The sequence below is a fragment of the Osmerus eperlanus genome, chromosome 14, assembly GCF_963692335.1.
Source record: "Osmerus eperlanus chromosome 14, fOsmEpe2.1, whole genome shotgun sequence".
NCBI classification, from domain to species: domain Eukaryota; kingdom Metazoa; phylum Chordata; class Actinopteri; order Osmeriformes; family Osmeridae; genus Osmerus; species Osmerus eperlanus.
The window spans coordinates 4,549,140-4,570,169 of NC_085031.1; the positions used below are offsets into that span (position 1 = coordinate 4,549,140).

A 21,030-nucleotide genomic window follows, 5' to 3' on the forward strand; every position below is an offset into this window, starting at 1 on the left:
CTTTAGGTGAGACTCACCTTTTTTAAACCAAAATGGGTCACTTACATGATTTGTGCAGATTTTATTTGGGGGGGGGGTTGTGTCCTTGGCCAACACAGCATTTTACCCGTGCTTCGCAACTTTACAACTGTCTCTGGAACCAATTGTCACTCTTAATGCCGAAAACCTCACAGCCAATCATGGGCAGAGTGGGGAGAGGTTTTCTACATTGATCTAGCCTCTTAATTTTGCTATCAAAGTTCACTAGATTGATGCGTTTAACTTTAAAATTTAAGAAATGTTCATGAGGGGACCATACCCCCGGACCCCCATAGAGGGTCGGGGGTTCGCCGTATCGTTCTCACCTTTTTTTCCCCTGACCTGTTTGCATGCCTGCATGAGCCAATTGTACTACAATTGGCTAATACGTACAATTCTGTTTTCTTTTTAGGTTGAGAGGTTCATAGCATTGACCCCGATGCTGTCCACTGTTATCTGCAGTGCTCGTCACATTTCGACCACCTCTACCTTTACGAGGACTTTAGCCCACTTCAAATCCCAGCTCACCCAGGCTCTTGAGCCTGAACACTTAGAGTTCACAATGAAAGCCACATGCACACCGTGCCCTCTGGCTCCGAGTCCCATTTCAGAGTCCTTGTGGTCATTCCACGCTTTGATGGCCTCTCCTTAATAACAAAAGACTTGAACTTGAACTAATACAGCGCCACAGCTCTGACTCCAAGCTAAGAGCCCGCAGCAGTGAGGCAGCCACCCCAGTCTGGCCAAGAGCCCTCCCTGCATGGGAGGCTAAAGAGGGATCACACAATTGAGGAGAAACTCAAGGCTGGGCAGGAGTGAGCTCAATGGGCCCTGTCAGGGCACTCCAAACTGGACTGATGAATTTAAAAGTGAAGTGTCAATTTTCCATTTAATATATGGCTAATGTGATCAGTTAAAAACCCTGTTGTTAAATACATCTTTTTTTCCTGAGTGAAATAAGAGTCTGACTGACCACAACCACAAGTGGTCAGAATAACCTTTGCAAATGGGAGGTTTGCAAAGATGGTTACCAATTAAAGTACAGTTGTTTTCTGAGCTGACTTAAGTTATCCTTGGTCTAATTATAAATATTCCCTATTTTAAAAGTGTAACTTAAATCCAAAATTGTTACCTTTTTATTTGACCAGAAAGCGTCTTTTGAAAATATTAAAGTGTTAAGGCTGAGGCAAGTTCTGTTACAAGACAGTTTGCAGAGAATTGACATCACTGCCAGTTCTTCAGTTTGCCCACTTGAGGGCAGCATAATGTAAACCTACAGTTTGTTGAATTTGAAGCAGACAGGCCTTCGGTCATCAGAAGAATCAGAATTTGGTTTTATTCGCCATTACACAAACACGGAATTGACTGTGGCCGGAAGGTGCAAACAATACAGGCATGCAAACTCCTTACCTTTAGGTGAGACTCACCTTTTTGAAACCAAAATGGGTAACTTACGTGATTCGTGCAGATCCGATGGGGGCGGGGCAACACAGCATTTTACCTGTGCTTCCCAACTTTACAACTGGCTCTGGAACCAATCGTCACTCTTAATGCCTAAACCTCACAGCCAATCAGAGGCAGAGTGGCGAGAGGTTTACGGACCCATTTTACATCATCGAGTAGAAACAATTGTAATCCAATATAAAAAATGATGTCTATTGGATGTGTGTTACCTTTACAGTAACTGATGCTTTTGACTTTTGCTTTTTAAAGTAGTTCAACACAGGTAATCCTGTTTGTTTAATTGTTTTTTATGATGTATGCTATACAAAAAAAATCTTTATGGTTGAAAGACAATGACATTGTTTACAAGAGCACATATTCTACATAGATCTAGCCTCTTAATTTTGCTTTCAAAGTGCACCAGATTAATGCGTTTAACTTTCAAATTTAATACATTTTCTTCCGGGGGAGCATGCCCCCGGACCCCCCTATAGCGGGTCGGGGGTTCGCCGTATCCTTCTCACCTTTTTTACCCCTGACCTGTTTGCATGCCTGTAGTGTGGAATTGAACTTTTTTTTTTTTACAAGATTGCACCGTGTGATGTCTTTTAAAATGAAATTTTAATACTATTGTGTGAGCATGCAACTCGTGCAAAGGCTAACCGCAGTAACTTCAAAATTAAGTTTTAAGTGAAATTGAACTTCTCAATATCTGTTTTATTTTGTGACAAGGTTTCAGAGTTCAATCTTGCTCCGTTTTCGAGAAAAGTGGTATAAAGAATTGCAGTAACTATCAAAGCACACTTAAAACCGAGGCAAACGGCAGTAAGTGTAGTTACGGCGCTGTTTGCCCCTTCATTGTATGCACTTACTGCAGTCTACAAGTAATTCTACTGGTCTATATTTCGAGCTCATTTATCACCACTCTCACCTGAATGAAATTGCATCTAGAGGGAAAAGAATACTGGAACTATCACTTAAAAGAAAATATCCAGATTATGGCTAAGTAATGTGCTAATGAGCTACGAAACCAACTGCGCTAAACCCACCGGTGATAAGATAGTAAACCTTACCTTAACCAGAGAATGTCTAATATAGAAACTTAAACAGGCTCTGCCTTAACTCAAGCTAGCTAAGGTTAGGTGATGACTAGCGTATTTCACTTTCATTTCTTTCATGTTATTTTGTGTACTTTTGAATTAATTAATTGTGTAAAATACTGAAGACTGATCAAAATTAATTAGTTACCATGGCAAAAAAACTCGATTATTAAATACATTTACAAAATATTTAAATAGTCAAAATAGTTTGTTTTACTGAAAATACAAAGAAAACTGGAAAACAACATTGTAGTTACTGCACTTGGCTTCTGCATTTACTGTATAGCTATTTCGGGGTCATGGGTCAAATCTGTGGCCGTGTTTTTTAATGAATAAATATTACTTCATTAATATATGTTCAATCAGTGCACTACCACTAACCTGAACATCACTAAACACATCTGGCTGGATAGTCAAAGAACTTTGAAGTCATTTTTCTCAGTTTCACTTCTGCAGGGCGGAATAGTATCAGACAGAACAAGGCGGAAGAGGGCCCAACCCGAACGTCACTTCCCCACCAGTTAGCAACTTCGCTTGAGAAGGTAACGGCGGAGATTTTTTGAGATGGAATCAAACAGAATGTAGCTACTAGTAGTTGAATGCCATTACATGTTATTGGAACGGAGCTGTTTGTCTGCTACATCGATTTAATGCACCTTTTATATTCAACACCGTTTAATTATGGTAAGGTTTGCTTTGGTCGAAAAACCCACACCGTATTCCGGGAAAACATTGATAAACTACGTACTGTAACGCTCTCTCTGGTTAACTACTACTAGAATTATTTTAGCAACTAGCTAGCTAGTTAGCTGTCTAGAGTAGCTATTCAGCTAACGAGTTATTTTTCCGAGGAAAGGAAGTTTCCCTCACTTTTTATTTTGAGTTAACGTTTGCGTGTTTGCTTTGTCAACAAAGCAGTTCTCTTCTACATGTGAGTTAGCATGTCAACAAAGTGTGCAGCGCAAAGGAGTCATGAGGCTTTATAAGAAAAGTGGACGCATGATATAAACATTGAATGTGTAACTTAAAAAGTCGAACCCTGAGAGGCTTTTGTTTATCTAAATATGACATTATGTAAATCACTGACAGCCGTTATTTACCCATGAGTTTCCTGTGCTCTGACCATCAGCATTATTTACCTGTCTGTTTTTCTCCTATAGATGAGTACCTGTCGCTGGTGCACGTCAGTAGAAAATGGTGCCGCAGAGCTGCTCCAGAGCTACAGTTCTGGCTCGCTCTCGGTCGAAGATGAGGAGGCGGTCAACGCGGACCTCTGCTTCTGCAACGAGTGTGTTCTGGAGTACCACAGAGCGAGGGAAAACTTCCCTGCTCTGCATAAGGTGACAGTTTAGATGTGTTGTGCACGCTGGTGTCTATATGGGGAAAATAAGCATGTAGAGCTATGTTGTTCTATTGTCTGAATATTACCTTTTTTGATCAACTTTTGGTCACCATCTTTATCTCTCCATTGACCCTGTCGCCTCCCATTCTTCTCAACAGAGGCTTTGGAAGCTGGAGACATCTCGGCTCCGCAGCCACTTCTCTCAGTTTTCAAAAGAGGAGCTGGAGGATGACGACCTCTGGGTCATCGAAGATAATCAGGAGGAGACCAAAGTGTCTAAAACGAACCCAGCGGAGTATGCTAATGTCCTACGCTTCCCTCTGCTTGAGATCCTGAAATACCCCTACCTAATGGCTGATCCACAACTGAGTGAGTTTGATACACAACAACCAATTCACTTAAATGTTCTCTTCTGAAGGGCAACGTGGGTGTATTTCTGTAGAGACCCGTGGAGTACTGTTGTCATTGTATATAAGGAGCATTACACCCACTTTCTTTTCTTTGACATAGACATGCTGGGCTGCAGTCTCCTTCACATGTGCTTTTGTCCACCAGGTGACATGTGTGTCGAGGCTCTTTGTAAGATGGAGAAATCAAACCAATCCTTTCAGGTTACTGAAAAAAACCCAGGCATCTACCTCCTCCTAGTTCATCCCAATGAGACGGTACTGCTCGTTGTAAAATAGTTTGTAAATATACACATGCAATGGACATATATTAATTGTACCATCACACTATTGTCAGATGCTAATTGTGTTACCGTGGTGGTGAGATGTACATTTCTCAAGGTCTCCTTGAAAGGGTTGCGGGTTATAAAATAGTAACACCTATTCTACATATTCAAAATCTACATGTTCTCCTATATTTTCCTCCCCTCCTCCCTAGGTGAGGCGGTGGGCCATCAACGTGGCCAGGTCTCTGGGCAACGTGGACAGAGATGACTTCTATGACCTCCAGGAGATATTTTCCTGCATGTTCTGTGTTGTGGAGCTTGGAATCTCCCGGAACCTCCCGGGGATTGACCCCACTTACGACCCCACCAGAAAGATGACAATGCTGCCATCGCATCTGTATGATTATCAGAACGACAAGAACTACTGGCTGGGTGAGGCGTCAATCTCAATTTAGTTTGGTTGTACTTTTACATAGATTTATTTTGCACGCTAGTTAGCTCCCTGTCACGTGACAACGGAGCGCAGTGACAGTGAGTGATTGATGGCTAATATTAACCAATCAAAACCCTGCATTAAAGTTTAGAACGTAAAGATGACGTTTAGTTGGTTATGTAACATTGGTTTGATAGAACGGTGGACCGGTCACTTTATCAGCTCATGTCGTGTAATTTTATCCAAGTCTTCAATCTATCTTTAAAGTGAAAAAATGGCACTGGAACACTGCAAAGTTTGATGCAAAATGTTTATTGGTCTTCAAGACAAACAAAAATCCCAATAAACGTGAGCAGGCCCTGAAACCCAACTTATTTTTACCCCCCCGCGTATCCAGTTATATACTATTTAATGGCCCCTCCTATTCTCATGAGTTATGTTTCTATTGGTAATAACAACTGTGAATCATCCCAATTTAGGCCTAGTGCTTGGTTTTCCCAAAAGGTGGCTTTCCTTAGTTTGCCTGGGCCCTTTGTTGACTAAAGATAAGATTCTGGGCGTAGGGCCAAAAACCTTGACTTCTAGCCTATGCCTCTGTTTAAGAAGGAAGACATCTGTTCCCGGGTAGCCCCTCCCCCCTGCTCCTCAGCCACTGTTACAGATCACACACATGCTCATTACCTTTTATGTTTGTGTAATTCAGTGATATTGATAATCAGTCAACAGTTTAATATATGTTTTCCATTAATATAGAACAATACTAAAAGGGGTGATTCAAGAGCTTCCTTATTAATCTTAATCAATCTTCATCAATTCAACAGTGTGGTTTAATTTTCCACATCATAACCCAGGGCTTAAAACTTAACTTTTTTTACTTGGTAGTACTGGTCCTCCCAACTTTAACCCTTGTGTTACCTTAGGGTCATTGTGACCCTTCAGTCCCAATACAAAAATAAAGTGAGTCAGGTGGCTGAGCGGTTAGGGAATCGGGCTAGTAATCAGAAGGTTGCCAGTTCGATTCCCGGCTGTGCCAAATGACGTTGTGTCCTTGGGCAAGGCACTTCACCCTACTTGCCTCGGGGGAATGTCCCTGTACTTACTGTAAAGTCGCTCTGGATAAGAGCGTCTGCTAAATGACTAAAATGTAAATGTAAATGAAGCAATTTCTTTTAACCGTCGGGCTGTCTCACACCCCCCACAGCGCGAAGGTTAAAATAAAATGCTTTATATTTGTTTTTGTATTGGGTAAAGTTGCCGCAACACGCCGATGGGTCGTTGTGAACCTTTGGGTCATTGTGACAGCACAAGGGTTAAAAAGTTAGCACCTGCAAACACTTCGGAGCATCCAATCAAATATTAAGAAGATACAATTTCTGGACCATATGCAACCAAAATGGTCGCAATTTTGATCCCTGTAACCGTAAAAAGCATATTGTGAGATAAGGAAATGTCTGAAGCATTTGTTCTTTTCCTCACTTGGCTTCAGGCATCTGCATGCTTCTGACCCAGTTGGACACACAGGCCATGGACTCTCTGTTCCTAGGACCAGACAAACAGGCCAACATACTCCAGTGTATCCTCAATACGATGGAGAATAGCATGGAGGGTAAGTAACTTGTCGGTGAAGCTGACAAGTCGATGACGATGCTTCTTTTGTATTGTTAAATTAGTTATCTAACTGCTTGAATCTTCCAAACATATTTACAATTGTTGTTGTTGTTTTTTTTTTTGCCAGAGAGATTTGGTTGTGAAATGATATTGTTGTTGTAGATATTAAAAGTTAAAGGCATGCCTTTACTTAACATTACTCAGTGAGGGAGCGTTAATCTCATGGAGCTGTCTTGATGTATGTTTGCTCCCTACCCCGCAGACGAAGAGGAAGATGGGAAGGAGGACCCCTTCTGGCCGGCCCTGCAGTGCTTCATGGTGATCTTGGACCGGCTGGGCTCCAGGATCTGGGGTCAGATAGAGCCCATCCCTGCCTTCACGACTATCACAGAGAGCTCCAGCTACATGAAAGAGATTGATTGCATAAGAAAGGAATCTCAGATGTACGAACGTTTCTGTTTATATACTTGCACATGATGTCTATACTTATACATGATCTCCCTTTTCTTGTTGAATTTGATGGATAACTAATGAGTCCGTCCCCCCCCCCCCCCGCGTTTCTATAGGCCGCAAGTCAAAGTGGAGCCTGTGCTTGATGATGATGATGATGATGATAGCACGGTGACATGCAGTCAAATGGTGTATTGTGCTAACATCCCAGACCAGAGCAAGGTAGCTGAAGCTACATTCTCACCATGATGTATTTTGGACTGATTGTTTGAGAGTGTTTGACTCCAAACTGGAAATGTAAAAAATGTGTCCGTGGATTTATCTGCCCGTACATTTTGGACGTGGGAGGGAGCCCACTGCAGGGAGACCCGTTTCAAAACCCGGTGTAACGCCACTAGTAAAGTCCTGTGCTGAGTTATGTGATGACCTCTTGGACTTAAACCTTCCTTATGTTTCCTGCAGGGTGATTCCAAGAGTTTTCCGTGGGCTGTTAATCAAGAGCGTCAGAAAGTCAAGGCCAGGGCAAAGGTTATTTAGTATAATCATAGCTTGCGAATATATTTCTTTATGGCACACAATGAAGTCAATCTCTGGGATTCAATTCCATGGTCCCTGTTAATGGAGACTTGCAAGCAGCGAAGCACGCTTCTCTCAGATACACTTGGGTTAACCTAGCCTGGCATCGCCCGACCAATTGGCAAATGCAAATAGCAAAATGCAAATCACAGCATTGAAACATCATCCCTGTTGCTTACCAAAAGGCCTCCTCTTCGGATTAAACCCGCCACATATCAGACCAACGGTTATGATTGGCCCGGCACTTTTCATGTCGGAAGGAAATCTGTTGGAATGGCAGGGCGGCCAGACCCATTTGCCAGAGCAAATGAACCATGAGCTTGCAGATTGGTCTGGTTCCCAGGCTAGAGTTAACCATTACATTTGAAATAAATCAACAAGATGCAGTACAGGTTATCAATAGGGTAGAGGATAGGGTACCTGGGAACTCAGTGATTTCTGGTGTACGAGGTAACAAAGAACTCTCTTTCCCTCTCCATCTCTTTCCCTTTCTGTCTGTTTCTCTCTCTCTTAAGGAAAAGAGAGGGCGACGCTCCCATGGTGCGGACGGCAGCGTGGTGTACGAGGAAATGAACTGTCTGGTGAATTACCTGCAGTCTGATCTAGGTCAGGCCCTGCGCATCCACAACAGCACCTTCCTGTGGTTCATCCCCTTCATCAAGTCCATCATGGACCTCAACGACCTACACATCAACGAGGTCATCCACTATCTATGTGAAGAAATGAACAGGGACTGGCAGGAACGACGATCTACCTGCGACAAGGTCTCCGAGTTCTTTACCCTCATTCTCGTTTACATCATCAATCTGCACCTGGAGAGTGGATGCATGAACATGCTTTACTACTGCGCCCCCAACTGGGTGGAGGTGTTGGTGAAGACGGCTACACTTCCCGGTGAGGCTTTCAAGGGCTTGGAAGTACCAAGCTCTCACTCTGTCTCCTCCACTTCATCATCGAGGTTGCCACCGCCCCGCAAGACGGTTTCGAACAGGGCAGTGCCTCAGGCTTGCATGGCTCTCATCCGGGCCCTGCTTAAGGAAGGCAGCAAGCTGTGCTCCAACACCCCTCAACAGACCGCCAAGTGTTCACATTTCTTGGATCTCTTGAACCAGCAGATCAGAGGCCCTCAAAAGGATTGGATACTGAAAGGGTCAGAGGTCAAGCATCTGCAGAACTGTTTGAAGCAGTTTGTCAGGCAGATGATGGACAAACCAGCTAGAACAATCACCCCGCCAGCTGACGCCTTGAATGCCGGCCATGCATCACCACTTGTTTGTGCACCATCTGACCTTCCAGGGCCAAGCGGTTTAATAGTAGGTAGCCGTCCCATTAAAGAGGAAGTGTCGTTGGATTACAATGAAGATGCTCCCCATGATGGCAGCAATCGTAGCGCACAACTCCTGGAAGCACCATCGCTGAAGAAGGAATTTATTGAGGAACCTGCAACAGCGAAAGACATCTCTGCTTCACCTCCGATCCTCGAGAAGTCCTCTTTGAGACCAGATCTGGGAAGAATTCTGGAATTAAAATCCAAACTCAGTGAGCTGATGTCTAACAAGAATGCAGGCGTAAAGAACAGCGTGGCCTTTGAGCCTCGGAGCAGAGACGAGACAGAAAGTCCCAAGCCCTCCACATCTAACTCTGACAGGACAAGGAGAGAGGTTATGAGCCCCCCTGCTGATTCCACTGAAAGCGAATCCGTCGACAATACTCGCCTCTCGGTGTTGAAAAGAACGAACGTGAAACCCCATATACCTCCTGGCAGTTGTCACAAACTTGACAGATCCGTGTTCAATGAAACAAGAGAGGATGTCATTGTAATATCGGATGGCGATGGCGAAAGCGATAGCGATGGGGGGTCAGGAGAAGACCTTTTTTTTGTGAAGAAAATGATCAAGAGCGAACCCTCTGGCATGAACCACAGCCTGTGTCGTGAATATGAGGGGGACGAATCACAGGTGTTTGAGTTTGAGACGCAGGAAGATGTTGTATCTGCTTGGGCTGACTCGGGTCTAGAGAACGACAATGTGCAGCATGTTATTCCTCCCAAGACTAAAAATGATTGTCCCATCAGACCAGCGTTTAGTGAAACCTCAGCTTTTCCTGAAAACGACACACAACCAATTTCAGATGAAGACATAGAAAGAGCCATGCTAGAGGCAGAGGAGGGGATAGCCAAGCAGAAGAGGCCTTCTCAAGATCGTAAACGTGCCGCCATTGTCCCAAAAAAGGATATTTTTGTAGAGCCGAAACCACTTCCTGTTAAAGCCCGGAGCAAGAAACCTGACCATGAAGAGAGGAGATCCAAAGAACATGCAGTGATTGCCCCTCAGTTTACCATGCCGCTTCCCAAGAAAGCAGACCATACTTCTGACTCCACTTGGATAGAGAAGGAGGCCCGACCCTCTCTCTCGAAGCCTACCTCCTCCAGGACCGAGAAAGAGACCCAGGCTTCCTCCTCCTCCGCCTCCAATTCAAGGCCAGCCCAATCTACCTCCATGCCAGCGATTGTGCCCCCAAGAAAGGTCCGTAAGGCCAAGGAGCCCGAGTCCACGGCGGAGAAGCTAGGCCTTAAAAAGAAAGAACGAAAGGCCTTTGATTTGTCCCAGCGATCCCGGGACTACGTGGACCAGCTGAGACTCCACGGCCAAGGAGTTCAAGTAGGACAGGCAGGGAGGAAGCGCACCCGAAAGACCAAGAAGGCCAAAGTCCGGACCTCCGACACGCTTGTAGTGCCGGGTACTAAAAGGAAGCTCATACCCCCAAAGCAACGCCAGTTCTTCAGGCAGGCCAAGTCTAAGCAGCAGGGGGGGGGACCGGGGGCCCCAGCACACCCCGGGGAGAATGCTGAGGAAGACACCTGTGGGAAGAACAAGAAAGATCCTGAGCGACGAGCCCTTCCACTCATGTTTTCAGACGAGGAGGATGAAGATGATCTCCTGCCTTGCTCCCAGCCAGATCCGGAGAAGAAGGTTTTCAAAGCAGCGATGAATGGGAACGCGCCAGAATCTCCCACCACATCGAGCACCACCTTATCCAGCACAGATATTCAAATATCGAAATGTTTCCATGGGAAAGATGATGTCACTGCTAGCAGCTCTGGTCAGGCTGCCAGGGGGGATGAAATGCTTGGTAATGATGATTACGACTATGAATGGATGATGTACACTCAAACAGGGCCCACAGATATGGAGATGTCCTCCCAAATGGAGGAAAATGAAGATGAATTCTATACGCAGCGAGATCCTGTAGACATGGATATTGACGGAGACAGCCAGGAGCCCGCGGATGGAGAAGATCTGCCAGGCGACCTGCAGGCAGATCAAAACCACGGTTTTAAAAAACCGCCTGCGCCTCTATCTGCCACCGCAGCTGCTCAGAACGACGAGCGCTTGTTCCTGAAACCAGGCATGTCTCCGATGTCTTCCATGAACGCCAAGCCGTCCACCACCAAGATCTATGCTTCACCGTCAAGTTCCAGAAATGCTTCGCTGATGCAGGACATGGAGAAGACTCCGGCTGGTTGTGCTTTGGGAAGGGGCAGGTTCAACAGGCCCCCCCCAGTCCGGAGACCTGGTGCCCCCCAGCCTCACCCGCTCCCCCAAGCACAGTCTGTACAGATGCCTCCACCTCCCTTGGTGGAGGTGCCAAACAGGCACCAAGGGGGGTGCCTGTTTGGCACCTCCCTTGTGCCAAACAGGCACCCGAACATCCTTTTGGACCCCTCCACCCCTATCCAGAACATTCTAAGGTGGACCTATGATATGTTCACCAACTACAAGCAGTTTGGAGCGCCTACAGACCTGTGTGCCTTCCCGTTGGTGCCAGTGGGCACACACTTTAAGTCCTTTGATGAGTACTACAAGACCTTTTACCCTTTGTTGCTCATCAATGCGTTTGAAGAGGTGGGTGTTGTGTAGAATTCTTTGCATGCTTATGTTGAATAGCCCACACAGTAGGTCGTAAGGCAAACCCAATAAAAAAAAAATGATGATTTTGAACATCTGAACAAACAAAATGATGATTTTGTTAGTGTTCATGGATCCTTTTTGGAGATCTATGTTCTGCAATTAATGCTTGGTTTTGGTCTCTCTGTCGTCAGCTTTGCTCTGATTGGCAGAAGAACAGTGGAACAAGACAGATGAAGCTGAACTTGGTCGGAAATGACTTCCGCAACGGTGTATGGAACGTCAATTTCGAGGGTAACTTTTGTGAAAAAGCCACAAATTCCCGTTACTGCTTAGAGGATGAACGATTAATAGTCATTTAACTTTTCAAAACTCAAACCCGGTGAAAGCCATATTTTATTCCAATGATAGCCTCAATCCAATGTTGACGACAGTGGTGCACAACTTGGCTTAGTTCACCGACGTCTCATCTTTCAACGGGGTCTGGTCTGGCAATGCTAGTTATTGGAATAGCTAGGAATTATTTTGTCCCATGCCTGCTTCACCTCAACCTTTTCCCTCTCAGCGGTTCTCACTCCCAATGAAGAGTCGCGTCACCTGTACCCTAAGGAGGATGACCTGGTGGTCCTGTGGCTGCCTCAGAACACTGGAGCTTACTCTATATATGAGCAAGACCAACTGGAGCCCAAGGCATACTTCGGTTGTGTCCACAAGTCCAACGTCCAACGCGAGGGTGAGGATGATCGCCTGGAATGTTAAGGGAATGGAATGTCACGGGATCAAAGTTGTATTCCCCCCTCGTTTCCCCCCCCCCTAGTTGTGCATGTTTGTCCCTTAATTCAAGTATTCATTTCCTGCCTGATCTATCCAACACCCCTTCCCAGGCCAGCCCACCATCACCATGATCATCAAGACATGTGGGAACGTTACGTCTGTGAACAAGATGCCCGTGCGGTGTGATGTGGTGGGTTCCCTCATCAACACCCTGCGGGAGTTCAGGGCCCTGGTCAGTCTGAAGAGCAGTCCCCTGAACAGGTCCCTCCTGGCCCCCCAGATCTCCTACTTCACCCCTGGCGAGGACGACGGCTCCGCCCTCAACCTGCCAGTGAGTTCTAGTTGTTTGCTTCGACATTCAGCCTCTGAAGTTGAGGTTTTATAAGGAAGGCTTTTAGAATCAGAAAGGGTTTTATTCGCCATGAAAGTTTGCACAGACAAGGAATTTAATTTGGCAGGTAGGTGCATACATTAAACATATAGGAATCCTAAAACTTAAATATGTGGTCTAACTATACAAAAGGTAAAAGTCTACCTAATACTAATACAAAATATAAAATAAAATATAAAGTAATATAATTTACAATATAAAAAGAAAAATAGTACAAGAGATACAAATAGTACAAAAGATACAAATAGTGTAATTATTTCATGAGCTAGTAAGAAGTTGGTTCACTGGAGGATGCTTTTCCCCATTTAGTTCCACTCCAGTGTACCAGGCAGTAGGTAACAGTACAGTTTTACATGTAGTGGTTTGTGCGTGTGCCTTTCCGTGACGCTAAATTGACATGTGACAGTAACTGGAAACGTTTGTGTGGCATGTTGTGATTGAACCACGTTCGCTGTGGTGTTCTCAGGAGTATAACTCAGATCAGCTGAAGGCCGTAAGGAACGGGGCATCTGCTGTCAGGAACCAGGCCAAGGGCCCCAAGGTCTGCCTGATCCACGGACCTCCAGGAACGGGCAAGAGCAAGGCGATCGTAGGCCTGCTCATGAATCTCTTCTCGGGGGTAAGACTTGCGGTAGCGCCGGGCGCACATAGACCCAGGTGTGCTTGATTGAGTTCACCTGGCACATTGTGGTGATGGTCTTCGTACCTCTGACGCGATTTCACTGTGCCAGGTGAGAAGTGCGTCCCAGGATAAAAAGTAGTATCTTACTATTGATAGTAGGTTTAATCTGACTTGTTTTAAACACCAAATAAATGGATAAAATGATGTTGAAATGAATATCACTGCGTGACAAAATCGTCTTTGGCTACATTATTGATAATCCCTCGCAGGGTGCGCAGAGCATGGCCCCTACCTCCGCCAACCGCCTTTCCAAGCCCCGTCGTCTCAGGGTCCTCCTCTGCGCTCCCTCCAACGCCGCCATTGACAACCTGATGAAGAAGGTCATCGTGGCCTTTAAGAGTCTAAGCCTCCCGCAACGGCCCCAGGGTACCTCTCTCTTACACGCACGCCGACACAGGAACGCGCTGGGGCCGACAGTCAGCCTGTGGTGACACTTGTGTATGTTTGCGTGCAGGCAACTGTGGGGACATCAACCTAGTAAGACTGGGCAGCGAGAAGGTCATCAGTAAGAAGCTCGCTGACTTCAGCCTGGACAACCAGATCAAGAGCCGAACAGGTGACACATGCATGTTATCGAAATGGGAAACGACATGAGAAGACCGCCTCTCGGAGCGTAGCAGTTATTCATCAGACTATTGCTGACCTGTTGTGTGTGTGTGTCCCAATAGAGAAGGCCATGTTACAAAACCCAGACGTACACCGGCGCAGCGCTCAGCTTGAGGAGTGGATCTACAATATCTCCAGGGAGATCAGCCGTGAAAAAAAGGACAGTCCTAAGGTACACACACGACACACAGACAGAATCAAAAGACAAAGCCCAAATCTGACACGCATCCCTAAAATACCGATCACAGCCACGTGTACTATTCTTCACCAGAAGGGGCCGCCAGAGCCCAGTATATACATTACCTCCACTAATTTTGTCCACTAGGTAGTCCTTTCAGAGAATAATAATAAAAGTTTTTTTCACTGCTGATATATTTCTTCCTGATGTATATGCAGTACAGGGAGTTGGTTGAGAAGAAGGCCAGACTGGCCAAGGACAGACAAGCCCTCAGCAGTGAGCTCAAGCAGGTGAGAGACTGTTTTATATCTCTAACCTCAACAACATACCCACTAGTAACCTCCTAATCAGACAACATTGTAAATAAAACACAAATTAGTCTTAAGGGCAAGAACTTTCTAGAAATATCCATTCCACCATCTCACTCTTTTCTTTCTCCTTGCCTCTTGTCCCTCCTCCCTCTCCCAGAGTCGCAGTATGAAGCAGGCAATGCAGGCCAGGGTCCTCAACGACGCTCACGTCATCTGCTCCACCCTGAGCACCAGCGGCAGCATGGTCCTAGAGTCCGCCTTTCGACGCCTCGGACACGAACCCTTCAACTGCGTCATCGTGGACGAGGTCAGAGTCGGAACGCCGCTAGGGGTTAGATAGGATGAGAAAGATCGCAGCCTTTTAAAGTAGTATCCTCTTCTTATCATGTAAGTGAATAAACCTAGCTGCATAATAATTTTTTTCCACCTTGTTCATAAAAAAAAAAAAGACTTTACCTGACTGACATCATACCCATGTGTGTCTGTGTCGTTTCGTGCGCATGCGTGTTTGGGTTTACATGACGCCCAGGCAGGTCAGGCCACAGAGACGGAGACCCTGATCCCCATGCTCTACCGCTGCAGCACACTCATACTGGTGGGAGACCCCAACCAGCTGCCCCCTACTGTCGTCTCACAGGTACTGCAGCTCCCACTGCAAGCGGGTTCAAAACGCGTTCAGCAACCCGCACGCTCTCTCTCTATCCCATGTAGTGTGGTCTCTCACTCTGTGTCCCTTGCGCCTCCCCCCTCTCCCAGAAAGCGAAGGAGCTGGACTACAGCCAGTCTCTGATGGCCCGGCTGTGTCAGCGCCTGAGGCTCCTCAGCCAGGAGCAGGGCTGCCCCAGCCCTGTGGTGTTTCTACGGAAACAGTACCGCATGCACCCCGACATCTGCGAGTTCCCCTCCAAGCACATCTACAACAAGATGCTCATAACAGACAGGTAGGTCTCTCCTCCCCCCCCCCCTCCCTCTGCTCATCACAGACAGGTAGATCTACCTGTCTCTGGGGGGAGGTGATCTACTTTTCCCCTTTGTCACAGGGGAAAAGAGTCGCTCACCCTTAGAGCCCCTTCCTCTATAAGATGGACAAGTGTGTAGGGGGTGAATCCATCCTCTCACCTGGATTAGCTGCTCTTGACTAGTTGACCTGAAAACAAGGGGCGACGAACGTCTTTTCGTGGACCAAACGAAGTACTGCACTACAGAATTCAACATGGTGGGTAACCCTGGTGTGTGTGTGTGTATGTCTCTCCTGTCTGCCTGCAGTGCTACAGGAGAGGAGAGGTGCGCTGCCGGTTGGCCTTTCCAGCCCTACCTCCTGTTTGACGTTGTGGATGGCCAAGAGCTCAAGGACAGAGAGTAAGGACGCTACATTCTCAAGAATGAACCTGACCCCGACTTGACCCCGACTTGAGAGTCGGCCGGGCGGCCGGATGGGTGACCAGTTGGCTCACTGGCTGTGTTTGCGCGCGTTTCCAAAGGTCGTTCTGCAACGAGAAGGAGGCGCGGCTGGTGCTGCTGCTGCTGAGGCTGATGAACGGCCACGTGATGGCGGCCGTGAAGAAGCAGGCCGGCGTGCAGCTGGACAAGAAGCAGGTGAAGGTGGGCGTGATCACCCCTTACAACGGGCAGAAGGAGCGTGTCAGGAGAGAGATGTCGCGGGAGGACTTCGAATACGTCCAGTGAGTCTACCAGCGCACACACACACACACACATTTAGACATGTGCTTATGCACATACGGTCTCTCTCTCTTTCTCTCAGTCTTTGTCCTTCACGTCTCTCGTCCTCTCTGTTGTGGGTGTTTGTTGACGCTGGGTCCTGCTGTGTTGGCTGCAGGGTGGTGGTGGACACTGTGGACGGCTTCCAGGGCCAGGAGATGGACTGCATCATCGTGTCCTGTGTCAGGGCGGGCCAGGATGGCATCGGGTGAGGAGACGACCCAAGAGGGATGGGGGGGTCACTGTATGTGTTGATGATGGTAACGGCGCGTTCACACTGCAGCGTTTTTTTAACGCTCTGCACCGCTTGCCTTCCCACAGTACACCACGCTCGGGGGCCGTGTTAGAAAAGTTAATACAGAGTTGTACTTCTTTAAGGTCACTGTTGTAGGCATGACCAAGCGTGCAGACTTGGGTTCATGTACTCACAATATCGATCAAAATACCACTTTTACACAACATTTGTGTAAAAATACTGAATTTTTACTAGTGCAAGATTACAGTAGACTACATGTTACGCCACCGGTCACTCAACCATAGGGTGACCAGATTTGAGTTTGTTGGTGGGGGGGGGGGGGAAGGGGGTGAGCTGGTCGTCTATTGCATGCCGCATTATCTGATCAAAATGACAGTTCTCTCTACAGTCAGAGCTCGTGCAAGAAGGTGGAACGTAAGGGAGATACCATTTCCAAAACTTGTAAGGGCGTAATAGTTTGTGAAAGACCAAGAGAAACACAAATATCCGACGAGTCAAAATCCCGGACAATTTTGGAATCCCTGCCGGACGCTTTTTTTAGGTCTCGAAAAGAGGACATGTCCGGGTAAAAGAGGACGTCTGGTCACCCTACTCAACCAGTTGTTTGTAGGCTGGGCTAGCAAGCTAGCAGTGGCACAGAACAGTCACGTAATGTGACCAGACTGAATTTAAAAGTATAAAAACACACTAGGGACACTGACAACGTCGGCAACCCTGCACCATGCATTATTAGTTTAATGTAATCTTTAAATTCAGGCTCGTCACATTACGTAACTTTGAACAGAACTGGGTGTGCAGACATATACGATAAGTTTCTCCTCCATCTTGAATTTGTAAAACCTAGAAATGTTTACCATGACCAACAGTTGCTACGTTACAAGAAACCAATCCGATTGGCCAACGCTAGCATTTTCACTCTCCTCATTTACATAAAGTTGAGAAAATCCAACTTGCAACGCTCCACTCGCCTTCCCACAATGCCCTATGCTTGCGTCAACGCCTTAAGCGTTGAAGCGTCCTAAGGCTGCGATCTTTATGGTTTCATTGAAAATGAATTGGAAGCCGACGCCCCGTGAACGCACCGTGAGGCTAAACTCTTGTCGGTGTGGGTAAAGAGGGGAGGCTAGCCCTGTGTGTGTCGGTGATGGTTGGCCCTGTCTGTGTGGGTAAAGAGCGGAGGCTAGCCCTGTGTGTGTCGGTGATGGTTGGCCCTGTCTGTGTGGGTAAAGAGGGGAGGCTAGCCCTGTGTGTGTCGTGATGGTTGGCCCTGTCGGTGTGGGTAAAGAGGGGAGGCTAGCCCTGTGTGTGTCGGTGATGGTTGGCCCTGTCTGTGTGGGTAAAGAGGGGAGGCTAGCCCTGTGTGTGTCGGTGATGGTTGGCCCTGTCTGTGTGGGTAAAGAGGGGAGGCTAGCCCTGTGTGTGTCGGTGATGGTTGGCCCTGTCTGTGTGGGTAAAGAGGGGAGGCTAGCCCTGTGTGTGTCGGTGATGGTTGGCCCTGTCTGTGTGGGTAAAGAGCGGAGGCTAGCCCTGTGTGTGTCGGTGATGGTTGGCCCTGTCTGTGTGGGTAAAGAGAGGAGGCTAGCCCTGTGTGTGTCGGTGATGGTTGGCCCTGTCGGTGTGGGTAAAGAGGGGAGGCTAGCCCTGTGTGTGTCGGTGATGGTTGGCCCTGTCTGTGTGGGTAAAGAGGGGAGGCTAGCCCTGTGTGTGTCGGTGATGGTTGGCCCTGTCGGTGAGGGTGAAGGTTAGCCCTGCAGGTTGACTTTATGTACTGTGTAACGTTCATGTTTGCTGTTCCCCACAGGTTTCTGGCTAACAGACAGCGGATGAATGTAACCATCACACGAGCCAGGTGTAGCCTGTTCATTCTGGGTCACCTGCGCACACTCAAGGTTGGTTTTTCGCGGTCATACAATACGTGGGGGCGTGGCTTATATCCATGACTAGTTCTTCTTTATTAGTATAAACACAAACACACCTTGGATTTATTGACATTTCCAATCCAGTTGTTGATGTCCTTTGCTAATACCTTGCAGATTAAGTTGATTCTGACCCGCCGTTTCAACTTTGCCTTTTTGGTTCCTCCCACACACACACACACACACACACACACACACACACACACACACTAGAGCGGCGACAGTGATTGGGGTGCGCTAATCAACGATGCTAGCAGGAGAGGCACCATTGTCCGCGCTGAGGAGAAGGCCTTCAACAACGCCGTCCAGAAGATCTTCAAGCCCTTTCCCTCCCTCGCCCGGAACTTGTCCTACCCCGCTCCTAACCCTTCATCCCGAGCGGAGGCCCCCAGGCCCGCCTCTGTCAGTCAGCGCCGCTCTTCCTACCCTGTGCCCTCCGCCCAGGCCAGTGGCTGCTCCCTCCAGCAGCACCCCAGCAACGCCTCCCCTCCCCAGGCAGTAGCGCGACCCACCGATCCCCGGCTGGCGGCGAGAGTCCCACAACCCCCCGACCAGAAGGCCCAGTCGCTCAAGCCCCCTTCCGCTCGCCCTCCTCTCGCCCCCCAGGGCCTCCAGAAGAGAGAAGAGGCACAGGGGGACCCCAGGGCGGAGACCTCACCCCGGTACCTCCCGGCCCCCCAGCCCAGGGTAGAGGCTCTTCGGGAGACTGTCCGAGACCACCCGGCTGTCAACAAAAATAAGGTCCGATTCAGTGACACTGGGCAGAAGCGGGTCAAGAGCCCTCAGGATTTCAGCTCGTGGGCGCCCTCTGCAGGCAGCAGCAGCAGCAACAGGGACCCCAGAGGTGACGGAGCGAGGGACCACCGAGCAGCCGTCTACAACCGGGAGCCCCAAGTGGACGGCTCCAGAACCGCGTGCGCCGAAAACATCCGGGACCCCGCCACCGACGCCCCCCGCCCTTCCAGAGGACGACGTGGGGATCCCGGCACCAACAGCCCCAGTGGGGGAGACGTCGAGTACAACCATGGGAGGAGCTCCAAAGCTCTCCTACCAGAGAAGGACATGCACTCTGTTTCAGGAGCCCCGCCCCACCCAGCACCAGGGGAGCGGACGGCCCGAGACCCCCGATTGACTGGCTCCACACACGACAAGGCTCGCTCCCCGCACCTCAACCCCCCCACACACACCCCTAAGGGACTGAAACGCTCCTCGGACCAGCAATGGGACCCCCCCTCCAGTTCAAAGAGAGCGAAGAGATGAGTGGAGCGTTTTAGTTTGGTCCTTTTTATATTGATTTGGTCAAAGGTGAGGACTTGAAGATGAGAGAGAGAAGAGTTCCCCTCAGACCCAAAGTTCTCAACGAGAGTCCAGGTTTCCATCTCAGCTGCTTCTCCTTGGTCACTTCTGCTGTGTCTTTATAACTACAGTCCAGTTCCACTGTGGGATGGATTTTTGTTACAGTATTTCCGTGTTCACAATGTCAATGATCTTGCCAAAAACACTGGGATGTAAATAGGTGTTTTTCCAGATGTAAAGTACAGCCACTTAAATGCACTTAGAATACGTATATATATATATATATATATATATATGTTGATGTTGTTGTTTTCTTTTGTGATCTGTTTTTTTTGGACTGATTGTGAAATTCTCTTTTACATACCCCCCCTCCCCCCCTCCCGTTTATTCCTAAAGCTTTGTATTTGTACTGACGCCGTTTTAAAGTTTGTCTTTTGGTTTCTCATCATTTCCATGTCCTGTTTCTACCTGAAATTCCACTCAAAAGTCAGAACTCAGCTAATGGCCTCTCTGACAACCACAAGGTTGGCCTCTGGGTGTGTGCTGACAGTAAATAGATCTGGAGAGAAATGCATAATATAAGACAGACCTTTTGAGCTGTTTGATTGGTTCCAGTGAAGAGGGGGGAGAGAAATCAAGGGTACCCTGATTGAGTGGGTTTATGAATGGTCTTCGAACCAGATCTAGTTTAAGGCAAAAGCTCCTTGTCTCTTTCAGGGATACATAGAGACCTGTGCAGTATCTCTTGCTATACTTTTTCGTTCAGCAGCTGCAAAAATGATTCACTCACTTGGTGATCTGCATCAGATTATGTTTGTACAATTTCTTTTTCCAATTTCCTTTTAACAATCTTACCTTTTGTTGACATGTAAACCAGGTCTTAAGATGTGGCTTTAAAACACTTTCAAATATATTGGGTACCTGTTGAACCAGAGACCTAAACGTGGATTTGTTTTTAAATTGACCATAGTTTTTTAAGCATTATTCTATTGCATATAATAAATTGGTGCCTCTATTTGAAAGGATCTGCAGAACTAGACTACGTTATGTTCTGAATCTTGGACGAGACTACGTCCAGGGCTTTTTTTTTACTTTTTCACAAAATGCTCAAATAAAGAGAACTTTGTTGACTGACTCTTGTCCTTTAATTCTTCCTCTGTCAAATCTTCTTCCCCCTGCTTCAACGCCACTCCCTGGTATAGTCTATAGTTTAGTAGTGTCAGCTGGTATGGTCAAAACCTATTCCTTTTTTCTGACTCACCTTTCAGACATGCCCCGCATCGTAGATCGCGGACGAGACATTCCGAACACAGCTGAACGTCTCATCCGAAGAAATGCCCATGTGCAGAT

The 21,030-nt window shown here is 47.3% G+C and overlaps 1 protein-coding gene across 1 annotated transcript; it reads left to right on the forward strand.

Moving 5' to 3' along the window:
* The first annotated feature begins 3,087 nt into the window (after positions 1-3,087).
* On the forward strand, positions 3,088-20,815 carry setx (senataxin). Its single transcript, XM_062477419.1, has 26 exons — positions 3,088-3,245; positions 3,722-3,901; positions 4,062-4,272; positions 4,459-4,568; positions 4,789-5,008; positions 6,496-6,615; positions 6,880-7,060; positions 7,184-7,289; positions 8,159-11,548; positions 11,746-11,845; positions 12,117-12,284; positions 12,436-12,656; positions 13,183-13,335; positions 13,608-13,764; positions 13,853-13,954; positions 14,067-14,176; positions 14,401-14,472; positions 14,651-14,800; positions 15,023-15,130; positions 15,250-15,434; positions 15,760-15,852; positions 15,975-16,175; positions 16,331-16,420; positions 18,270-18,357; positions 18,598-18,961; positions 19,016-20,815. The coding sequence occupies exons 1-26, from the start codon at positions 3,243-3,245 to the stop codon at positions 19,642-19,644; spliced, it is 7,512 nt and encodes a 2,503-aa protein (XP_062333403.1). The 5' UTR covers positions 3,088-3,242; the 3' UTR covers positions 19,645-20,815.
* Positions 20,816-21,030: the final 215 nt, after the last annotated feature.